The sequence below is a fragment of the Calidris pugnax genome, unplaced genomic scaffold (genome assembly GCF_001431845.1).
Source record: "Calidris pugnax isolate Ruff unplaced genomic scaffold, ASM143184v1 scaffold133, whole genome shotgun sequence".
Taxonomy (NCBI): Eukaryota; Metazoa; Chordata; class Aves; order Charadriiformes; family Scolopacidae; genus Calidris; species Calidris pugnax.
The window spans coordinates 6,284,465-6,307,595 of NW_015090977.1; the positions used below are offsets into that span (position 1 = coordinate 6,284,465).

General features: G+C 44.6%; 1 protein-coding gene and 1 long non-coding RNA gene across 4 annotated transcripts; one reads left to right on the plus strand and one right to left on the minus strand.

Annotated features, from left to right (window-relative positions):
- Positions 1–3,294: 3,294 nt before the first annotated feature.
- RFC2 (replication factor C subunit 2) lies at positions 3,295–14,651 on the minus strand. Of its 3 annotated transcripts, none has more exons than XM_014953366.1 (12): positions 14,434–14,651; positions 12,618–12,687; positions 11,939–11,980; positions 11,430–11,536; positions 10,165–10,266; positions 9,471–9,571; positions 8,355–8,454; positions 5,814–5,871; positions 5,377–5,442; positions 4,824–4,904; positions 4,311–4,424; positions 3,295–3,631 (listed from the first exon to the last, which is right to left on the minus strand). In XM_014953366.1, exons 1-12 carry the CDS (start codon positions 14,553–14,555, stop codon positions 3,521–3,523), a joined length of 1,074 nt encoding a protein of 357 aa, XP_014808852.1. In that variant the 5' UTR covers positions 14,556–14,651; the 3' UTR covers positions 3,295–3,520. The 3 variants fall into 3 exon arrangements, with proteins under 3 accessions (XP_014808852.1, XP_014808851.1, XP_014808853.1); XM_014953365.1 differs by having other exon boundaries at positions 5,814–5,863; positions 8,347–8,454; XM_014953367.1 differs by lacking the exons at positions 5,814–5,871; positions 8,355–8,454 and adding an exon at positions 5,946–6,103.
- Positions 14,652–19,848: 5,197 nt separating this feature from the next.
- Positions 19,849–22,925, plus strand: LOC106894610. The gene is made up of 3 exons (XR_001413294.1): positions 19,849–20,297; positions 21,492–21,660; positions 22,691–22,925. It is a non-coding gene; the product is annotated as an uncharacterized LOC106894610 (long non-coding RNA).
- Positions 22,926–23,131: the final 206 nt, after the last annotated feature.

A 23,131-nucleotide genomic window follows, 5' to 3' on the forward strand; every position in this document is an offset into this window, starting at 1 on the left:
TCTTGAGCCCTGATGTGCAGATTTGGCACCGTTGTATCATCTATTTATTAAAATGGAACAGCATCCAAAGAAAACAGCTTGGTTTATCACGGCTTGCGATGCTGCAGATGTTGTCCGCATGGGTTGGGTGAGACAGAGAAGGGAGCAAGTGAGGTTGACGTGGAACGGTGTGTGGGACCTGACGGGGAGAAAATGCAGCTCCTTAAAGCCTCCTTCCTCAAAATCGGTTCAGAAAAGTGTCCTTCAAGAAGGGACACAGCTCCTACTTGTGTCTCTGGGATGGGTCGGAGCGAGCAGAGGAGGGGAGCTGAGGGTGAGCCAGCCCTGGAGCGGGAGAAGGGGGTGTGGGATGCTTCCTCCTGCAGATGGCTTGGCTGCATCGTTAGCAGAATTGCTGAGACCAGGGGTGGCCACCATTTGTGTAGCTCAAACAGTGGTTTGGAGCATGGCTCAGGGGAAGATTTATTTGTAGCTCCTACAAATGTATGGGTTCCAGCTTCCGCGGGACTCTGACAGCAGAGAAAATCTAGAGCAGGTCAGGGAGGTACACCCACGCCTGCCCTTCTGCTCGCCCCAGCCCAGCTTCTACTCCCACCCGCTGGTTTCCTGGTGGTTAAATGCTCTGCAAAAAACCTGGCGCGGGTGGGGGACACCAGTGTCCCAGAGAGCCTGGCGCTGACACGGTGACAGCCACAGCCCACACTGGCTCTGCGCAGGCTCAGACAGGCGAGGAGGAGATGCCCTCCTTAGTCAACCAGTGCAGGGCCCTGGACTTGTCACCCTCGGTTCATCCCTGGTGACCATCTCAGCACCTGAAGATGCTCCCACTTCCCACGAAGTGCTGCAGACTGTGGATATTTTGCTGGAGAGGAAGGGCGAGCTCCGTTTTTGGGTGGCGTGCGGTGACGTTACACCTCCTGGTGATTCACCCCGTAACCGGAGGGAGCCGTTAAATGATGAGGAGAAGATTAGAAGCAGTAAAAGGTCCTTGGCACACGGTAATAGATCCAGGCAGAGAACTCCCAGAACGTTCTCGCTGTTGAGCGTGTGGCCAAACCATTAAAACACAAGATTTACCACTCTCCTGGCTAAGCAGGGAGGTGGATTAGACCAATTTCCTTCTTCCTGGTATAAAGTTCCTCCACAGCCAAAATCTGAGTTTGGAAGTTGTGGAGCTGGAGCTGGCTATGGAGCATCTTCCCTCCTCTTACCGGGAGCCTGAGCGAGTCTCCCCTCGCAGCTCTCCAGAACCACCAGCTGCAGAGAGGGGCAAACCCTCTCTCAGCTTTGCAAAGCTCCTGAAGGACTTCTCAGCCAGTGATCTCATCCCACTGGAAGATGTCCAGGGACCATTACGGGAACTCTCATCAACGTCAGCAACAATCTTGTTCTGAAACACCTTACGTTTTTTTCTCTGCAAGGATGGAGTAGGTAGGTGTGAGCGTGGTCACCGACGCACTGTCCTCGTAGGACTTGTTTTTAAGGTGTGCAAGGATTTCTGGTGCTCACCCAAAGCCGCCAGCCCCTGTGTTGTCTGAACGTAATGCAATGAGCAACGACATCTCCCCTGGGTCCATGTAGCAGGTCCCTCACGTCAGGTCGGCAGCCAAGTGAGCAACTGGCTTCCTGTTTTCGATTTAAAACACATTAGCAAAGTAGTTTTGGCAGGGCTGGTGCGGCCGTGGGATGGAGCTGGGAGCTTTGGGTAGCTGCTGGAAAGCAGCAGAAATGTCCTCAGAGAGGGTGAGCAACGCCTTTTGGTAGAACAGGCTGCACTGGTGGCTTCTCAGATCGATATTGCTCCACTTCTCAGGAAGAATGAGCATGGGTAAGTCCCCCCCAGTGAGTATGTCCCCCCCAGTGCTGTAGAGGATTAGCCCAGCAAAGAATCAAAGCAGAGCTGAAAAGCAGCAACTGAGTAAAGCCAAGAAGAAAACCACTCAAACCAGGTAGGAAGAGGTGCTGTGACCCTCCATGTTCCTCACCCTTCCACTGGCACCAACCCCGCAAAGCAGATGACGCACAGGTAGGTACCTCCAGGGGGGTATGGACCAGCTTTGGGTCCTCCTAACACCATGTGTGCTGTTCTGACACCTCCACTGCAACACCTCTTCCCCCCTCAGCCCTGAACACATAGAATCGTTTAGGTTGGAAGGGACCTTAAAGATATCCAGTTCCCACCCCCTGCCCTGGGCAGGGACACCTCCCACCAGACCAGGTTGCTCCAAGTCCCCTCCAACCTGGCCTTGAACCCCTCCAAGGATGGGGCAGCCACAGCTTCTCTGGGCAACCTGGGCCAGGCTCTCACCACCCTCACAGCAAAGAATTTCTTCCTGAGATCTCATCTCAATCTCCCCTCTTTCAGTTTAAAACCCTTCCCCCTCATCCTATGGCTCCCCTCCCTGATCCAGAGTCCCTCCCCATCTCTCCTGGAGCCCCTTTAGGGACTGGAAGGGGCTCTAAGGTCTCCCTGGAGCCTTCTCTTCCCCAGGCTGATTTGGCACCGAGACCGCTGTGGTGTGGGCAGCTGAGTACCTGTGGAAGAAAACTTCACCAGGATGGGGAGGGTGAAGTGCAGGCACCAGAAACTTGTACCTTCACCATGCTTTGTTTGACTGCTGTAATCAGAATGTACTTAATTAGATTAAGAAAGCTCTGCTTGGAGACACATATCTCGCCTCGGATATGGAGGTGGTCAAATTCAATTTATATTTGCTTTCACTCTGCATTTTACACTCTGTTGCTCATCCGCACAGGCAAGGTGGTTTCCAAAGCTGAACAGACAGGAAAGCATGATGCTGTAGCTTTTTGATTTGCTGAAACTAGAGTAAAATGACATTACCTAAGCTGGACAGCAAGAACAGAAAGGGGAACTCAAATGCAGAGCATCCCAGAATGTGGTAACTTTTTAAAAGAAACATCCAAAATAAATAGCTGGCACCATTAAGAAGCGTGTAATATTTCTTGTGTATATGTCTGGTGAAAATATCTTCCTTGCTCACAGCACATAAACAGCACCCAGGAGTGGCAGCTGCTCAGCGTGCCTCAATTGTAACTTCATTAAATGCCTTATTTTGTGCAAAGAATTTTCTTCTTGGTCTCGGTAAGACCAAAGCTCATGACCAGGCTTGAAGTGTAATCGCTAACAACAGGATTCAATTTTTGTTTCTCCTGCTGTTAGGTCTTGTTACCACTGACATGAGTTCTGTTGAGTGCAGTGGACAGAACTTACTGCTCTGGACTGTCAAAGTCCTCTCCTCCCCCTCAGTTGTACGACAGGTAAGAGTTCTTGGGTTAAAGTAGATTTTAAAGCTTTATTGGTCTAAATAATAAAAAAAAAAGGTACAAACCATTTTTACAGTCGAATCTGGTTAAGTTTTCAGCGATTTAGCAAACCTGAGGGAACAGGCTGTTTGCACGCAGCGCTGGGGACACAGAGGGACCCTGGACACCCACGGGGACCCTGGACCATGCAGACCCTGGGGCCCTCTGCACCCTGGGTGTCTCCTCGGGGGAACAGCTAACTGGCCGCCGGGGCTGCCGTCTTCTGACACAGCCTGGCCAGCAGGCCAGCCATCTGTAAAAGGGAGTTCACGCCTTCTGCGATCTTCATGTGGGTGTACCCGATTTCCTGGTGATAAAGACATCGTAAAACCTCCTGTTTTCTCCCCCAGTGTGTGTATAGTGGGACTGATCAAACAGAACACAGCCCTTACTGCTAAGAGACCCACTCCACAGTCACTCGAGCTTAAGAGAAGCCTATCTTCTCATTCTTCTCGTGTAGACCAACTAGAATGCATTTTTATTCTTGGTTTTGGTGGTTTTTTTTTAAATTAAGGCCTGTATTTCCCCCCTTCCTCTGTAAGGAGCAAGATGCATGTTTTTGTGGATGGGTTTTAAATCTGAAAAGTGATTCCATTATGCCAGTTTACCATTTGTCAACTAGCTGTTAATATAATTTAATATTTTACTATCTATTGGAAATATGCACTTGAAGAAAGTTCTCAAGGGGTTCTTTGAGGCTTTGATGTAAATAATAAATTTCAGCCCGCATTACATTTGTTATTAATTCTAGCTGATAACTCAAGTGACTTTTGGGACTCCTGTGGGTGGTTGGACTTTTAACTTAAATTGAGCATTCTTATTGACAACCTGATGATGCAGAGTGGGAAAGGAAGCAGTAATAAGAAGTTAAGAAATACTTTTTCACACTAATGTATAGCAAATCTCAAAGAGAAAACCCTGACACTGTCCCTATTACATCTCAAAAAGGCTCAAAAGAACCCACCAGGAGCTAGGTCAGTACTAACCTTGATGAATTCCAATTTCAGATATTCTGGCATTTGAAAGGTTTTACACACGCGGAAGATGTTGCCAATCACGTCTTCTGGAGAGTACCCAAGTCGCCACAGGTGGGCAAGAATCTGTGCAGGCAAGAAAAATCCTACATTTATCTGCAAAACTCATCAGGTGAGTCAAGCATATTCACTTTTGGAACAGCTGTATATAACCACTGGAACTGCATGTGCTGTTTATCAAATTATTTAACCTCAGTTGTTTAGCAAGTAATTTCAACACAACTTGCTTTTCACTTGTTGGCTTATTCATCTGAACAAACCCCTGCATAAAAAGGATTTAATCTGTCAACTACAGGTATCATCCTTATCTTAAAAGACAAAACACACTGCGAATTCTTCAAAACAAGTAAGATGGTATTGTCCTTATCTTAAAAGACAACACACACTGCGAATTCTTCAAAACAAGTAAGAATTCTGTAGAGAAAAAGTGTCTTGTCTATGCAGACACAACACAGGAAAACCAACCTTGTATGCTTCATCGATATTTGCATTTATGCAGTGTTGTATCATTTCTTTCACAAGCAGAGGGTGAGGCTCGTCACATACCTGTATCAAAGAGAAATATTACACTGCAAAATATTAGAAGACTCTGCATTAAAACGTGATGTTTTCACCAAGCTTCTATACAGTTGAAGTACTGAATCAGATGCGTTCCATAATACAGATTAAATTTTAAGTAATATGACTTTTCTATCCTGCCATGGCAGACTCAATAGCAAGAAATGAGAACACCCCAGTAATAGATTCAAAAGTTACCACTGTGAAATTTCCCAGCAGTTTTATGTGATTCATGTGCTTTGAGAGAGCTGGAAAGCCACAAAGTCTCAGACGTGCCATCGGGGACTGGAAGAGCTCTCTCCCTTTTTCACTTTTTTTGCCCCCTAATGCTGTAGTTGCTACACACACAGCGCTCTCTGCAAAGTGGCAAAACACTTTCAAAGGCTTAGATATGTGATTGAAGGGCTCACACAGCTGTAGTGCTAAACATCTAGCACGGCTGGTTTACACTATTACTAACCTTAAAGACGTTTTCACTGTTTATAAAGCCAAATCCAGAATATGTGGACTGTAAGTTGTTTAATGCCTGTGAAAGAAAAAATGAGACTTTGTTTATTTTCGAAAGTGCTCTACTTCTCACTCCCCTCCTCTGGATGAAATAAGACTTTTCAGGAGATGATGCCAAATATGCAGTGTACAATTAAGCACCAGAGTAAACCGCAAATGTATGCAGACTTTGTTTCCTCCCACAACTTTGGTATCCAGTTCCTACCAATTCACTTTTAAGGAGCAGATCCACCTTAAAACCTCACAATACCAAATAGCTTAATTACTTTTGTCCCACAGGTCACATCCCCTTTGCTTTACGTCTCCAAAAATAAAACTTCAAGAGCCACAATTCAAAGGTTTTTTTTGCTTTAAACAGAAACCTTCACTTTTTTGCCTTTCTTTTTTTACCTGTCTCATATCTCCTTGGGCTGTGAAGATAATGGCTTCTAGTCCATCATCTGTATACCCTCAAGAGCCATGATTCAAAGGGTTTTTTTGCTTTAAACAGAAACCTTCGCTTTTTTGCCTTTCTTCTCTTACCTGTCTCATATCTCCTTGGGCTGTGAAGATAATGGCTTCTAGTCCATCATCTGTATACGGTACATCCTCTTTCTCAACAATTTTCAGTAGCCTTGCAAGGATTTGTGAGTCTGTCAGCTTGGTGTAACGCAGCACTGCACACCGGGACTGGATAGGTTCTGAGGACAGAGAGATGCTTAATGAGCATTTCCCTCTTTTCTCAAAAAAATACCATCTGTTTTCATCTTGAAGAAGCTATCTCAGCTTCCAGTTCTTAATTTGTTTTCTTTTGAAGAAAACATCAGCTCCAGACAGAATACAGAATTTCCTTAAGCATATACAATTGTTACTGTCCTTCACTTGAGCCCAAATGTGCTACTTGAGTTTTCCAATAGATGTGCAAACGTATATGAAGCTCAGCTTCTTCTGTTCTCCTGGTTTTCTGAATGTATATTTTTATCATTGCTAAAGGAGAAAAGTCTAAAGGTCTACGATGTGTTAGCCTATAGGCAAACTTTTATGTTTCAGAAAGCAGGAACACAAAAGGGGTTCAATACCTGTTATAAAATACATCAAACATCTTAAAGTGTAGCAGAGTTGGATGGAGATTAAGCCCCCAGTATCAGAACTCTGCTTCTGCAGTCACACACAGCACTATCCATCAAAACCAGCTGTTCAGAGGGGTCACCAGCTACACAAATATACTCTTCTTTTATTAGCTGGATGTAAAAGTGGTTTTTGATTTTGCAGAAGTACCACGGTTTCTTGCAACAAGCACGTCTGAGGTATTTCTGAAAACTGCCTTGGAAGTCAGCCAACCGCACGGGGAGCATATGACCAAAAAAGCCCAGGGACTACCAGCACTTTACCTATGATTTTGTCGGAGGCATTGCACGCGAGAGCGAAGCGTGTTGTTTTGGAATAAATCTCCATTGTTCTTCTCAATGCTTGCTGTGCTCCATCTGTCATGCTGAGGGAGAGAAGGAGTTAGGACAGATTTTGCCCTTCACTGGCTTATAGGTGCAGCCTAATACCTATTTTTAGACAAGCTGCAGAGTTTACTGATATTAGACAGTGCTTTGTAAATTACCTGATATTCTGGCTTGGTAAACTAAGCAGATTTTTCTAGTCATGTGCACAAATCACCTTGCAATGCAGGTCACCAAGACCTCCATAAAACTAACATGCAAAATTAAACCATTAATACTCCAAAGAATACTGCTAAGACTACTACTTATTTACAGAATGTCCTGTTTTCATCCAGTGGAATTGTCTACGTAAGTCAGAGTCTTCAAAGAGAAAGAAGCAGTAAACTGGAAGATGCTATTACACATCCAGCAAAACCCCGGTCTTCCATCCCAATATTTAGCATCTTCTTTGAAGCAACAATCTCTGCTTGATATGAGCAATCTCATAAGAACAGTGCTCAATGTGTATTTATTTCCTACCAAATTATTTTTGATAAAAACATCTAACACCATCCAAGACAGCAGCTCCACAGACAGGACAGATGCAACCAACACATTTCACATAGCAGCTGAAGTCAAGAAAAAACCAACGTACCTGTCTGCTTCATCAAGGATGATTATTTTATGGCGACCTTTTGGAAGTGTGACCTTTTGCTGGGCAAACATTTTGATTTTGTTTCTCACCACATCAATGCCTCTGGAACAATAATGATCAGTTGGGTGAAACTACATAATAGATTTTATTCATCAGCCCCAGTGGCTGAAGCTCTCCTGAGCTCCCCATTCTCCCCGTTTGTTCCTGCCCCTTCAGCTGTGCCAGGATAACTGTTGTGAAGCCACGCTATAAGCCAGGCTGCCCAACTCATTCAGATTTAAGCACCAATACTCCTTGGTTTTGGAGGTTTTGAAAAAATAATGTAACAGTATCAGTATATATACATATATATCAGTAACCTCACTTACAGCACCGCCAGAAAAGGACTTATGTTTGGGAAAAGGTAAGGGTGATAAATGAGCAAAGGCAGAAGTGTTTAAGACTGCTTTGCTATTTTGCCAGAGCTTCACACAGCCACATCCACAGACCCAGTGATGGCAGAAGAGTTTAAGAAAAACAGCTGGATGGACTGCACCATTTTACTACGACACGGATGCTTTTCTAGACAGTCTTCCAACAAAGATTCACTTTTAAAAAGAAAGGATTTTATGTTTTTGTTCTGTTTAGAAAAAGAATGTTGTGATTTTATAGCTCTTGTATAACTGATATTAACAAAGGCAGGTAAAATGTATAATACTCATAAACAACCCTCTAGGAAATGTCCTCAGAATTCTTCAGGATGGGTCTGCTACAGAACTTGGGAAATACAATTATCCCTTAGTGCCTGATCCTTGGCATGGAGTCAGTGTCCTCTACATAGCTAATACCCTCAGCAAGATAATGGCTTCTAGTCCATCATCTGTATACGGTACATCCTCTTTCTCAACAATTTTCAGTAGCCTTGCAAGGATTTGTGAGTCTGTCAGCTTGGTGTAACGCAGCACTGCACACCGGGACTGGATAGGTTCTGAGGACAGAGAGATGCTTAATGAGCATTTCCCTCTTTTCTCAAAAAAATACCATCTGTTTTCACCTTCGAAAAAGCTATCTCAGCTTCCAATTCGTAATTTGTTTTCTTTTGAAGAAAACATCAGCTCCAGACAGAATACAGAATTTCCTTAAGCATATACAGTTGTTACTGTTCTTCACTTGAGCCCAAATGTGCTACTTGAGTTTTCCAATAGATGTGCAAACGTATATGAAGCTCAGCTTCTTCTGTTCTCCTGGTTTTCTGAATGTATATTTTTATCATTGCTAAAGCTGAAAAGTCTAAAGGTCTATGATGTGTTAGCCTATAGGCAAATTTTTATGTTTCAGAAAGCAGGAACACAAAAGGGGTTCAATATTGTTATAAAATACCTTCGAAAAAGCTATCTCAGCTTCCAATTCGTAATTTGTTTTCTTTTGAAGAAAACATCAGCTCCAGACAGAATACAGAATTTCCTTAAGCATATACAGTTGTTACTGTTCTTCACTTGAGCCCAAATGTGCTACTTGAGTTTTCCAATAGATGTGCAAACGTATATGAAGCTCAGCTTCTTCTGTTCTCCTGGTTTTCTGAATGTATATTTTTATCATTGCTAAAGCTGAAAAGTCTAAAGGTCTATGATGTGTTAGCCTATAGGCAAATTTTTATGTTTCAGAAAGCAGGAACACAAAAGGGGTTCAATATTGTTATAAAATACATCAAACACCTTAAAGTGTAGCAGAGTTGGATGGAGATTAAGCCCCAAATATCAGAACTCTGCTTCTGCAGTCACACACAGCACTATCCATCAAAACCAGCTGTTCAGAGGGGTCACCAGCTACACAAATATACTCTTCTTTTATTAGCTGGATGTAAAAGTGGTTTTTGATTTTGCAGAAGTACCACGGTTTCTTGCAACAAGCACGTCTGAGGTATTTCTGAAAACTGCCTTGGAAGTCAGCCAACCGCACGGGGAGCATATGACCAAAAAAGCCCAGGGACTACCAGCACTTTACCTATGATTTTGTCGGAGGCATTGCACGCGAGAGCGAAGCGTGTTGTTTTGGAATAAATCTCCATTGTTCTTCTCAATGCTTGCTGTGCTCCATCTGTCATGCTGAGGGAGAGAAGGAGTTAGGACAGATTTTGCCCTTCACTGGCTTATAGGTGCAGCCTAATACCTATTTTTAGACAAGCTGCAGAGTTTACTGATATTAGACAGTGCTTTGTAAATTACCTGATATTCTGGCTTGGTAAACTAAGCAGATTTTTCTAGTCATGTGCACAAATCACCTTGCAATGCAGGTCACCAAGACCTCCATAAAACTAACATGCAAAATTAAACCATTAATACTCCAAAGAATACTGCTAAGACTACTACTTATTTACAGAATGTCCTGTTTTCATCCAGTGGAATTGTCTACGTAAGTCAGAGTCTTCAAAGAGAAAGAAGCAGTAAACTGGAAGATGCTATTACACATTCAGCAAAACCCCGGTCTTCCATCCCAATATTTAGCATCTTCTTTGAAGCAACAATCTCTGCTTGATATGAGCAATCTCATAAGAACAGTGCTCAATGTGTATTTATTTCCTACCAAATTATTTTTGATAAAAACATCTAACACCATCCAAGACAGCAGCTCCACAGACAGGACAGATGCAACCAACACATTTCACATAGCAGCTGAAGTCAAGAAAAAACCAACGTACCTGTCTGCTTCATCAAGGATGATTATTTTATGGCGACCTTTTGGAAGTGTGACCTTTTGCTGGGCAAACATTTTGATTTTGTTTCTCACCACATCAATGCCTCTGGAACAATAATGATCAGTTGGGTGAAACTACATAATAGATTTTATTCATCAGCCCCAGTGGCTGAAGCTCTCCTGAGCTCCCCATTCTCCCCGTTTGTTCCTGCCCCTTCAGCTGTGCCAGGATAACTGTTGTGAAGCCACGCTATAAGCCAGGCTGCCCAACTCATTCAGATTTAAGCACCAATACTCCTTGGTTTTGGAGGTTTTGAAAAAATAATGTAACAGTATCAGTATATATACATATATATCAGTAACCTCACTTACAGCACCGCCAGAAAAGGACTTATGTTTGGGAAAAGGTAAGGGTGATAAATGAGCAAAGGCAGAAGTGTTTAAGACTGCTTTGCTATTTTGCCAGAGCTTCACACAGCCACATCCACAGACCCAGTGATGGCAGAAGAGTTTAAGAAAAACAGCTGGATGGACTGCACCATTTTACTACGACACGGATGCTTTTCTAGACAGTCTTCCAACAAAGATTCACTTTTAAAAAGAAAGGATTTTATGTTTTTGTTCTGTTTAGAAAAAGAATGTTGTGATTTTATAGCTCTTGTATAACTGATATTAACAAAGGCAGGTAAAATGTATAATACTCATAAACAACCCTCTAGGAAATGTCCTCAGAATTCTTCAGGATGGGTCTGCTACAGAACTTGGGAAATACAATTATCCCTTAGTGCCTGATCCTTGGCATGGAGTCAGTGTCCTCTACATAGCTAATACCCTCAGCCTACATTTTAATCCCAACTGCCCTTATAGCCCTAATTTCTACCACTTCACTTCTTTCCTAAGCACTGAAGAATATAATTACAAACACTTTGCTCAGTTTTAATTCTTAGGAGGATCTTCTTGAATGCAGGAAGCTTAACTCTTTAAAGTAAATTCAAGAAAACAGTACTGTTATGGATCCTGCACTCCATCTGTTTCAATTTTTTGTGCATGAAAGTATCTAGTAAGTTTATAAAACATCAAGTAATAATATCTATGTTGACAGTTGGACACCAAAGATTGCCTAACTTTTAGTTGGAAAAACTGCATTAAAATAAGTACTAGAGGCCTTAATATAGCATTAAGACTATCAAGGCAGCCCGAGTTGAACTAAAAATAAAAACAGATAATTGCTTCTTCATTAGAAGTTTAATAAGGTTTATTCATTCTCACCTGTCATTTGAGGCATTCAGCTCCAAAACTGCATCCTTTAATGCAGGACCAAGCAGAGCACGAGCCAAGCAGAGGATACTGGTGGTTTTACCTGTTCCTGGGGGACCCTAAAAATGAAAAAATGCAGCAATTTCTGGTAAGCTTAATGCCATTTTCTAAGTTGTAGTGCTTCCCAGTCATGAAAAACTTCTGCAACAGGGGATCTGCAGAGAGAAGATCAGACTAGAGGCTGCCTGAGTTCAGGATGCTGCCTCCAACAGGAGAGAAACTGCTGCGGGGGAGAAGCACAAGACGTGCCTCAACTGGCACCTAAGGACCAAGTAAGTTTTTACACGGTTGTTTATTTCTTGGGTATTCTCCCAAGAACACTGCTCTGCGACCAAACAATCAACATCTCTCTTACCAATACATCCAGGCACAATGCAAATCTATACTGGGAGGCTATTGTGGCTAGATTGCAGAAGCCGGGAGCAACACAGTGAAACACAGTACAACACAGCAATACTCACAGCAATTATAATATTCGGTACGTTCCCCTCTTTTGCAAAGACCTAAGAAAGAACAATAATAAAATCAAATAAGAAAATAGTGGGAAAAGATCATTTCCAATTCTATTTTAAGCATAAGAAGCAGAGCTAACCCATTCTTTTCTTCCCTCCTGCTTTCATTTTTTTGGATCTTGCAGCTTTCATATTTTTATTTATTGAGTCAGTCCCTAGAATAATACAGAAAAATTTAAACACTTAATCCCACAGGTCTTCAGTAGTCTTGCCTTTCCTTTGCAGCTGTTAATGTTTGCTAGCATAAGCAAACACAAATACTGTGTTTGCAAACTAATTTGGTCATGGAAAGTATTTTTCTTCCAGGAAAACATTCTATTTATGTTTCTTTCTGTTGTTATATAAATAATATTTATTTACTGAAACAATTTTATTGTAACAGCTACAAATTTTCAAAGTTGTATCAAAACAGGGCAATATCCCAATTCAAGATGGCCTATTTCCTTAGAGCACCACTCAAACTTGTTCTAAAATGTGTAAATTTCTGAAGTAAATCAGAAAGGTTGTTTTTTCCATATACTCAAATACGGCTGTAAAAATACAGGAGTGCTTTTACTGGTCTGTGGGTCTGGGCAGAATTACGTTTTTTGAGCTAACCCCTAAAAAAAACAAAGGGAGAGCTACACACCTCCAACCTGCTCACAGTGTCTTCATTTCCAACTATTTCACATAGTTTCATGGGTCTGTATTTTTCCACCCTGTAAAAGCAAAACCCCACACACTTCAGCACATCTAATAAAACTTCAGTAGTGCTTTGCACTGACAGAAAAGGAGGATTACATTAAGATATGATGGGACAAAGATGACTTAATGAGTCCTTAGTGATGCTGCAGGGTCCCCCCTCACTGCTAAACTCAGCATTCCATAACACTAATTCCTGAAAAGTTGTTTTACTTCTATTATAAAAAAAGGAAAAGGAAAAAGGCCAACTGCATGAGGTTCAACAAGGCCAAGTGCCAGGTCCAGCACTGGGGTCACACTAACCCCCTGCAGCGCCACAGGCCTGGGGCAGAGCGGCTGGAGCTGCCCCAAGGAAAAGGACCTGGGGGTGTTGGTCACAGCCAGCTGAATACGAGCCAGCAGTGTGCCCAGGTAGCCAAGGAGGCCACCAGCACCCTGGCCAGTGTTAGGTACAGTGTGGCCAGCAGGAACGGGGCAGTGACGGTCCCCCTGTACTGGGCACTGGTGAGGCCCCACCTCAAACACTGTGTCTATCCAGATTTGGGTCCCTCATGACCAGAAAGACATTGAGGTGCTGGAGTGGGTCCAGAAAAGGGCAACGGAGCTGGTGAGGGGTCTGGAGCACAAGACTTATGAGGAGAGGCTGAGGGAGCTGGGGTTGTTCAGCCTGGAGAAAAAGAGGCTGAGGGGAGACCTTCTAGCTCTCTCCAACTCCCTGAAAGGAGGGTGTAGCCAGGGGGGGTCGGTCTCTTCTCCCAAGGAACAGGCGATGGGACAAGAGGAAATGGCCTCGAGTTGTGCCAGGGGAGGTTTCCGATGGATATTAGGAAAAGTTTCTTCACCAAGAGGCCGATGGATATTAGGAAAAATTTCTTCACCAAGAGGGTTGTCAAGCGTTGGAACAGGCTGCCCAGGGCAGTGGTGGAGTCACCATCCCTGGAAGTATTTAAAAGCTGGGCAGACGTGGTGCTGAGGGACATGGTTTAGTGGTGAACTTGGCAGTGTTGGGTTAATGGCTGGACTCAAATGATTTTAAAAGTCCCTTCCAACCTACACAATTCATGATCCTATATTTCTGAGAAAAAAAATATTATCAACTCAGACAGCAGCTTGGTGCCTCAGCCTGCTCTCAGGGCAAAGATGTCAGGGAACCTCAAGTTTGGGGCTGTGCCCTGCCTCATCTGTCTGTGTTTAACACAAGGCAGGGGCTGACACTGTCTGGGCCCGAAGTGACTCCTTTCTTTCCACCCCAGGCTGCCGGGTGCCCTTTCCCACCTCACAGGCCTGTGTGCAGGCGGAGCCCTCACCGCTGCCAGACCCGAAGGGACTCCTTTCTTTCCACCCCACGCTGCCGGGTGCCCTTTCCCACCTCACAGTCCTGTGTGCAGGTGGAGCCCTCACCGCTGCCAGGACCCCCCCTTCCAATCGGACCCGGTTCCCGCAGCTCTGCGGGCACAGAGGGAAGGCGTTAAGCGCCGGGGTCTGCCCGTGGACGAGACCGGGGCCGTCCCGCAGGGCCAGGCCTACACCATCCCCTCAGCGGAGGCGCCTACGTGCCCCATATTGCGGCGCGCGCCCCCACCTTCCCGCCAACGGCTCGCCCCGCCCCTCTCTCGCTCCATAGGCTAGCGCCCCGCCTCCCGTCGCGCTCTCCACCAATGGCCGCGCGCCTTTGGCCCTTCCTCCCGCCCCCGGCTCCATCTCGCGGGCGCTCAGGGGCCGCGCGCGCTCCCCCTCTAGGCCGCGCCGCCCCCGCCGCTCACCAGGGCAGTTCGTAATGGCCGCCACCTCCGGCAGCGGTCCCCGGCGGGTCGGCGGATCCCCGCTTCTCCCCCGCCGCGGGCCCGGCCTTCTCGTCCTCCACCGCTTCTACCTCCATCTCCATGGCGGCGGCGGCTGGCCCGGCTCGGCCCCCCTGCCTTTCCGCCGCCTCCGTGAGGGGAGGGCCGCGTTCCCGGGCCCGCCTCACAGGGCGGGACGGCGGAGACCGGCGGGATGGGCCCTCCTCCGCGCTCCCGGGCCGGCCTACCTGGGGGTGGGCGCTCCCCTGGCGGGCCTGGTGGCTCTGTGGGACTGCTGAGGAGTGAGCTGTGGTGAGAGAGGGTGGCGGTGAGGCATGGGGCCGCTCACGGCACGGCTCGGGGGGCTGGTGCACTGCTGGGCGGGAGTCTGACTCCTTCTCCTGCCCTACTGACTGGTTAAGTGTTAAGGTAATTAATAAGACAGTTACGTCTGCGCTTTTGGAGTCTAAACCCTTGTTTCTTCTTATGGAAGAAGAAACAAAGTGTTCTTTATTTCCTCCTATAAAATGAAAGCAATAAAAGACACGGCCTCGGCAGTGTGTGAAGCCGCGGAGGGATGGCGGGGGGGTGGCAGGCCGGGCCGTGGGGCAGCAGGGCTGGGCTGTGGTGAGGGAGGGTGGCGGTGAGGCCTGGGGCCGCTCACGGCACGGCTCGGGGGGCTGGTGCACTGCTGGGCGGGAGTCTGACTCCTTCTCCTGCCCTACTGACTGGTTAAGTGTTAAGGTAATTAATAAGACAGTTACGTCTGCGCTTTTGGAGTCTAAACCCTTGTTTCTTCTTATGGAAGAAGAAACAAAGTGTTCTTTATTTCCTCCTATAAAATGAAAGCAATAAAAGACACATCCGAAATACCACAAGTAGCGATGTTATAATGTTGTGGTGCTACCGTTAGAATTTGGGTATCACTGTTAGTTTTAAACTACAGTAAGTACAATACATCTTTAAGCACTGCTTATGCTCCACATAATCAATGACATTTATGTTGGCTCAGTGAGCAGGGGATATGCCCTTCAGTCTGGGCTCTGATTCATTGGGAAGCATTTCTAATTTAAGATTGGAGTGAGGCAGGAACTTGGAACTGATCATATTTGAAGCCCTGTGTGAGCAGCGATGCTCTTCTAAGGGAGTAACTTCCTCATTTGCCACAACATTTGCATGCCAGTGTTATTGTCAGTGCCTGTTACTTGGGGTGGCGAGATTGGCACGTGAATGTTTGCAGATGAGAACATTGCCTTCAGCCTGCACAACTGGTTCAGCCTGTGGCCTGGCAGGGATGGAGTTTGCTGAGTTTCTCATGAGGCTCTAAAACTCTGGAGGGCGAAGTTTCTGTTACGTAAAGTGCAGATTCATATCTGTGGATTTATGTAGGCAGGATGGTCAGTACTTTAATCTTGTTTTGCATATTATTTTTTTTATTATTATTAATAGCTGTACTAGGTTCCTAGTGGCTTAGGATAAGCATGATGTAAGGGTGAATTGTAAGTGGTCTGCAGCTTTTATGTGGCTGGCTGAATTAACTGTGGATTAATTTTGCCTCCGTTGGAGGTAGAGTAGAAAATTAAATTACAACACAATTATGTGGCATATGAGGGTGAGACAGTTGGCATTTTTGTAGGTATTCAGACTGCTTGTAGCACACGTGAATACATTGTTCCTGTAGCACCTCAAACTTACTACGTTATTCTTGTCTTTGGATTTAACTTACTGCAGTACTCAGCAGAGCCCCGTGTGAGACAGCGGAATGCTGCAGCTGCATACAGCACTGCTGGCCATAAAAGTCTGTCAGTACAGTGTGCCAGACATGCTTTGGTTTCTAGCCAAATTAAACAGTTGTTATCCTCTTAGGAAGTACCATTCTCTAGATAAGATACAATTTTTCTGGCCGGCATTAATTCTCCCACTGTATGTACAGGATTGGTGCTGATAAGCACCCGAAGGACAGTAAGAATGGCTATTCATAAGAATTGCTGTAGAGAGCCTGACGACAGATTTTGTGATATGTTTCTGTGAAGCAGTTCTGATGTGTGTTTCTCTGGAGCACGGGCTCCTAAAGCGCTGCAGCCCCCGTGTAGGCAGTGACTCCTCACTTATCCACAGCAGTTCTGTAGTGAACCACACAGGGAGCAAGTATTTATTGAGGGCTCAACAGTATTGATAGGGATGTGTGGCAGGTGGATGGGCAGACCTGAGGCTAAATGAGTTTTAAAACCCATCTGTCCCAGAATGTGGACTGTTTATATTGTAGTCTGTCCTTTGAGATCACAGGATAGATCCAGGATAAAAGGAATTCCACAGGGCTGAAATGGCAGAATTCTTTTGGTGTGTCATCAGCAGTGCCCAAATACACATGCATGCAGCAGATGTACTGTGTTATCCTGAAAGGAGAATAACCCTGAATGCAAGATTATTCCTTCTGACCTGTCTCCCTCCCATGCCAAAAGATATATAGAAAAAGCTTACTAAATATTTGTAATTAGTATATAGTACAGATAAAGGCTTTTTGCTAATGATTTATTTAGCAAGGGGAATGCTCCTCTTGGGTGTATTCAACAGCATGTGCTACTAGTAATGGAGATCACCATCAGAGAAATAAATAGTGATCTTGTGGTCATCCCAGGAGCAAGGAAGTCCCAGCTGCAGGTGTTTGATGTCAGGAACAGGTCCTTTGAAGACCATATGGAGGCTTCTTTCAGGTCAGCTCCAGTCAAGGGCTCAAGCTGCAGCTCCTGCAGGGAAACTGAAGCCCAACGCAGCAGGTTTCATCAGGGGGTTGGGTAAATGCAGAAGTTGTGGCAAAAGAATTGCTGTGGTTGGTGAAACTGAGGATAGCTTGTTTTGCATTTGTACAAGAAGTTGAAATCAGTGAAGACATTAGAAGTGAGGCAGTAGTTGAAGACGGCAAAGAGCAACAACGGTGAAATTGTGACTGGATGTGAGTGTGTTGTAATGTTCTGGTGCTACTGTTAGAATTTTGGTATCACTGCTAGTTTTAAACCACAGTAAGTACCTGGGCCTTAATATATCTTTAAGCACTGCTTATGCTCCACATAATCAATGACATTTATGTTGGCTCAGTGAGCAGGGGATATGCCCTTCAGTCTGGGCTCTGATTCATTGGGAAGCATTTCTAATTGAAGATTGGAGCAAGGCTGGAACTTGGAACTGATCATATTTGAAGCCCTGTGTGAGCAGCGATGCTCTTCTGAGGGAGTAACTTCCTCATTTGCCACAACATTTGCATTCCAGTGTTATTGTCAGTGCCTGTTACTTGGGGTGGTGAGATTGGCACGTGAATGTTTGCAGATGAGAACATTGCCTTCAGCCTGCACAACTGGTTCAGCCTGTGGCTGGCAGTGATGGAGTTTGCTGGGTTTCTCATGAGGCTCTAAAACTCTGGAGGGCGAAGTTTCTGTTACGTAAAGCGCAGATTCATATCTGCGGATTTATGTAGGCAGGATGGTCAGTACTTTAATCTTGTTTTGCATATTTTTTTTTTTTTATTATTATTAATAGCTGTTCGTAGTTCCTAGTGGCTTAGGATAAGCATGATGTAAGGGTGAATTGTAAGTGGTCTGCAGCTTTTATGTGGCTGGCTGAATTAATTGTGGATTAACTTTGCCTCCGTTGGAGGTAGAGGAGAAAATTAAATTACAACACAATTATGTGGCATATGAGGGTGAGACAGTTGGCATTTTTGTCGGTATTCAGACTGCTTGTAGCACACGTGAATACGTTGTTCCTGTAACACCTCAAACTTACTATGTTACTCTTGTCTTTGGATTTAACTTACTGCAGTACTCAGCAGAGCCGGTGTGAGACAGAGGAATGCTGCAGCTGCATACAGCACTGCTGGCCATAAAAGTCTGTCAGTACAGTGTGCCAGACATGCTTTGGTTTCTAGCCAAATTAAACAGTTGTTATCCTCTTAGGAAGTACCATTCTCTAGATAAGATACAATTTTTCTATTGTTCCTGTAGCACCTCAAACTTACTACGTTATTCTTGTCTTTGGATTTAACTTACTGCAGTACTCAGCAGAGCCCCGTGTGAGACAGCGGAATGCTGCAGCTGCATACAGCACTGCTGGCCATAAAAGTCTGTCAGTACAGTGTGCCAGACATGCTTTGGTTTCTAGCCAAATTAAACAGTTGTTATCCTCTTAGGAAGTACCATTCTCTAGATAAGATACAATTTTTCTGGCCGGCATTAATTCTCCCACTGTATGTACAGGATTGGTGCTGATAAGCACCCGAAGGACAGTAAGAATGGCTATTCATAAGAATTGCTGTAGAGAGCCTGACGACAGATTTTGTGATATGTTTCTGTGAAGCAGTTCTGATGTGTGTTTCTCTGGAGCACGGGCTCCTAAAGCGCTGCAGCCCCCGTGTAGGCAGTGACTCCTCACTTATCCACAGCAGTTCTGTAGTGAACCACACAGGGAGCAAGTATTTATTGAGGGCTCAACAGTATTGATAGGGATGTGTGGCAGGTGGATGGGCAGACCTGAGGCTAAATGAGTTTTAAAACCCATCTGTCCCAGAATGTGGACTGTTTATATTGTAGTCTGTCCTTTGAGATCACAGGATAGATCCAGGATAAAAGGAATTCCACAGGGCTGAAATGGCAGAATTCTTTTGGTGTGTCATCAGCAGTGCCCAAATACACATGCATGCAGCAGATGTACTGTGTTATCCTGAAAGGAGAATAACCCTGAATGCAAGATTATTCCTTCTGACCTGTCTCCCTCCCATGCCAAAAGATATATAGAAAAAGCTTACTAAATATTTGTAATTAGTATATAGTACAGATAAAGGCTTTTTGCTAATGATTTATTTAGCAAGGGGAATGCTCCTCTTGGGTGTATTCAACAGCATGTGCTACTAGTAATGGAGATCACCATCAGAGAAATAAATAGTGATCTTGTGGTCATCCCAGGAGCAAGGAAGTCCCAGCTGCAGGTGTTTGATGTCAGGAACAGGTCCTTTGAAGACCATATGGAGGCTTCTTTCAGGTCAGCTCCAGTCAAGGGCTCAAGCTGCAGCTCCTGCAGGGAAACTGAAGCCCAACGCAGCAGGTTTCATCAGGGGGTTGGGTAAATGCAGAAGTTGTGGCAAAAGAATTGCTGTGGTTGGTGAAACTGAGGATAGCTTGTTTTGCATTTGTACAAGAAGTTGAAATCAGTGAAGACATTAGAAGTGAGGCAGTAGTTGAAGACGGCAAAGAGCAACAACGGTGAAATTGTGACTGGATGTGAGTTGTAAAATCACAGAATCACAGAATCTTCTAGGTTGGAAGGGACCTTAAAGATCATCTTGTCCAACCGTCAACCCAACTGACAAAAATAGACACCCACACAACAAACAAGGAGCATCATCACTAAACCATACCTCCCAGCACGACATCAACCCGTCTTTTGAACACCTCCAGGGATGGTGCCTCCACCACAAATGGAAAAATAAAAGAGTAAAAATAAAAGAGTAGAGAAAAAAACAAACTTTGGTCATTAGGGAAAGTATCTATACTGCATATTCAGTACAGATAAATATTTTAAAAGTGTTATATGTGGTTTTGGGAGAGAGGGGAGAACTGTTCGGTGTTCAAGGTCGTTTTGCTTTTGGGTTAAATCTGTGAGTTCAGCTTACTGTTATTGTTAGGACTAACACTGGTGTGCATTATCCAGCAGGTCCAAGAGGCCAGAGGCTGAGATCTTAACCCGCAGCATGAAGAGAAGTGCAGAGTTCCTTGGGCTGTTCTCTCCCCGTCCCCGCCAGCCCTGCGGTCTCCGTTAACGCTGTCACCTCCCGTCGCAGCACGCTGCAGCCACAAGTAGGTCACGCAGCACAGATGGCCTCGCTGCCAGGGAAATGCAGAGTCTGCAGTCCCCGCCGAGGCGCGTCCCCGATCCCGCGCTCTCCCTTTCACACAGTGAGGTTGGAGACAGTGGAATGGATTCTGATGCTCCCAACCCTTTTATCTGGTGTTCGCTGAGGCTTGAAAGCGTAAAGCAAAGCTGGTACAAAAAAAAAAATACCAGGAGTGAAAGTCATGATGGGGTGGTTAGGAGCTTTATGAAATAGGGCATCACCGTATTAGGTGTTTTCATGGGATTGACGTGTCTGCACCCAGACTGACAGGGGCCCTGATTCCTGTGGAGCTGCTGTGCTTGAGCTCGAGGAACAAAAGCAGGGATGACATTGTCAGTATACGCAGGGTATTCTTTTGTCATTGTTCTTGTAGCATCGTAGCACCCTGCATTCTCCCCATATTTATCCATAGACTGTCCCGGGGAGGTACAGTTGTGCTGATCTGAGTTAATATTATGTGTGCCATTTAAAATTTCTTCCTAAATATAATGGCTGAGGTCACACATTCTCTCCACCAGCACACTGCCATCTCCTAGTTTGTTTTCCCATCCACTGCCATATCCTTCCTCTCCCATTAGCATCTCTGGGAGCTGCCGGGCCACGGCAGCTCACCGGAACAGGATGGATCAATACAGCCTGACATCTGCCTGCCCTGGTACCTGAGAGCTTTTATTTACGGCATTTCATTGCTTTTAACATTTTCATTAAGTACCTTTCAGTGTTTTGACATTTTGTAATGCTGTCACATGAAATTATAGGCAGCAGGGGGTCTTAGAGTGCAGTTAGGAAATTCCTGCTGCTGGAAGTGAGGAAAGTCACAGACCGTGGTGACAGGAGTTGGAAAGATCAATTTCAGCTTATTGCTACCAGGAGACTCTAGTGTTGTAGATATTTAGAATTTTTTCTATAAGCATCTGAAAATACTTAAAAGAGTGGATTTAGATCGCTGCAGTTTTTGCCAATTTTAAGCCAGAGAAGCTTTAATATGACTTTTATGTGTGTGCTGAGGAACAAATTATAATTTGTCCAGTGCTTTGCGCTAGGTTACAAGATAAGAATTCAGAAGCAGTGACCTACTAGTCTTACTGTCCTGCTCTTTGGATGCTTAAAACAATGAAATTGAAGTTTCCTCTTTTTTTTATTATTTTATTTTAAGCACACAATAGAGAAGGATGAGTGTCCAGCACAAGAGCAGCCATGTGGTTACAGCTTCAGTCAGCAGAGGGAGTATGGACACCTGTGTTAAAAGCCACATTGGGTCACTGGTGACAGCCAAGAGAATAGACTTTCTCCTAGAATTCCGCTTTTGTCTGCAAAAAAAAAAGGTAATTCCTTTAAGCATGCATTTTCCTAGATGTTAAAATGCTGCTGTTGGCTACTAACACTGTTGATAAAGCTGGAAGTGTTGGAGAGGGGAATGATCCTTTGTGTTTGCTGTGCTTTTCTCCTCATGGCAGTCTTGGGGCTGGTGTGGAGCAGCACCTTTTCTTCTCCATGTCTTGTGTCACCATTAGTGACTGAAGCAGGGTTCTGTTTGCACAAACACCTGCCTCTGGGGAGGACACAGACTCCCTCTTTTCACTGAGGAAGGTGAGAAAATGGTTGTGTACATGACTTCTGTTGCCAAATGCAGATGTTGAAAAGAACATCCTGCGGCCGTGAGTGCCTTCCTGGGACTCCCTTGCATAAGAGGAAGGATCTTGATGAAGAAGAATGAACCTGATGGCTCTGTGAGCCTTCTGCTTGAAGATGATTCAGCTCCAAACTGGTGCAAAACCAGAGTGATTTGAGGGCTAAGCTGTGATGAATGGTACCACCCAATAGTTTGAAATGGAAGTAGACAGCCTGGGTTCATGCGTTTTTTTACCCGTTGCCACTTAGTTTGTGTTTTCAGAGGTAACACTTGGACTCTGTGGCTTCTGTTTCCCATAACAATGGAAATGTGGACGACTCAATTGATGTTTATCAAAATCTTCAAAAGAAATTTGCAATGAAGTTGATAAAAAATTGATTTTCTTTTTTTTTAATAGTTACAGTATTGCTTGACTTTTGGTCAGGCACAGTGCAGCCATGATACAACGTGCTACTTGTGTTTAGTGCATCCGGTGTTTGTACTTTCTTGTGTTCATTCCCAACGTCAGCAGGCTGGTAATATTCTCCACTGGCTGCCCCTAATTGGTTCTGCATGACATTTTGCAATCCATTTCAGTTGTGTGTAGCCTCTTAAATGCTGGGCAAAACTTCATCAGAGTCCTCGTTTGGCTGAATGAAACAAAATTAATCTTAAATAAAATTAATTTGTGCTCATTTTCTGTATGTAAAAGATGAAAATGCGATAATGTTGTTGTTTATCAGGAGCCTAGGAGTTATCAGGCTGTAGCACTCTGGATTCCTTCAAGTCTGCAGAGCATGGATTTAGAAATATCAGAAGGAAGAGCTGCAGGATTCCAAACTGGGAAGTTCCGAAAGCATAAAGGAGGAATTTAGCAACAAATTACAGTAAGAATCGAGTCTGGCTTGACTGTAGAGTGCTAACGATAGAGGAAGTGAGAAAAATCTGACAAAAATAAAAATGTGGTTGTTATCTTCAGACTTCTGTGTGTATGGTGATTTTTTCCTCCAAATATTTGGCGTGGGTTTGCCTAGATAGGCAATGAAAAGCAGGACTTGTACTCTTAAGGTTTGTTTTAGTGGCTGTGTATCAATTTGGGGTTTAAATGTTGACTTGGTATATTATATTATATTATTATTAGAGCATAATACCAATGTATGCTCTCAGACTTTGATTGTCCCAGG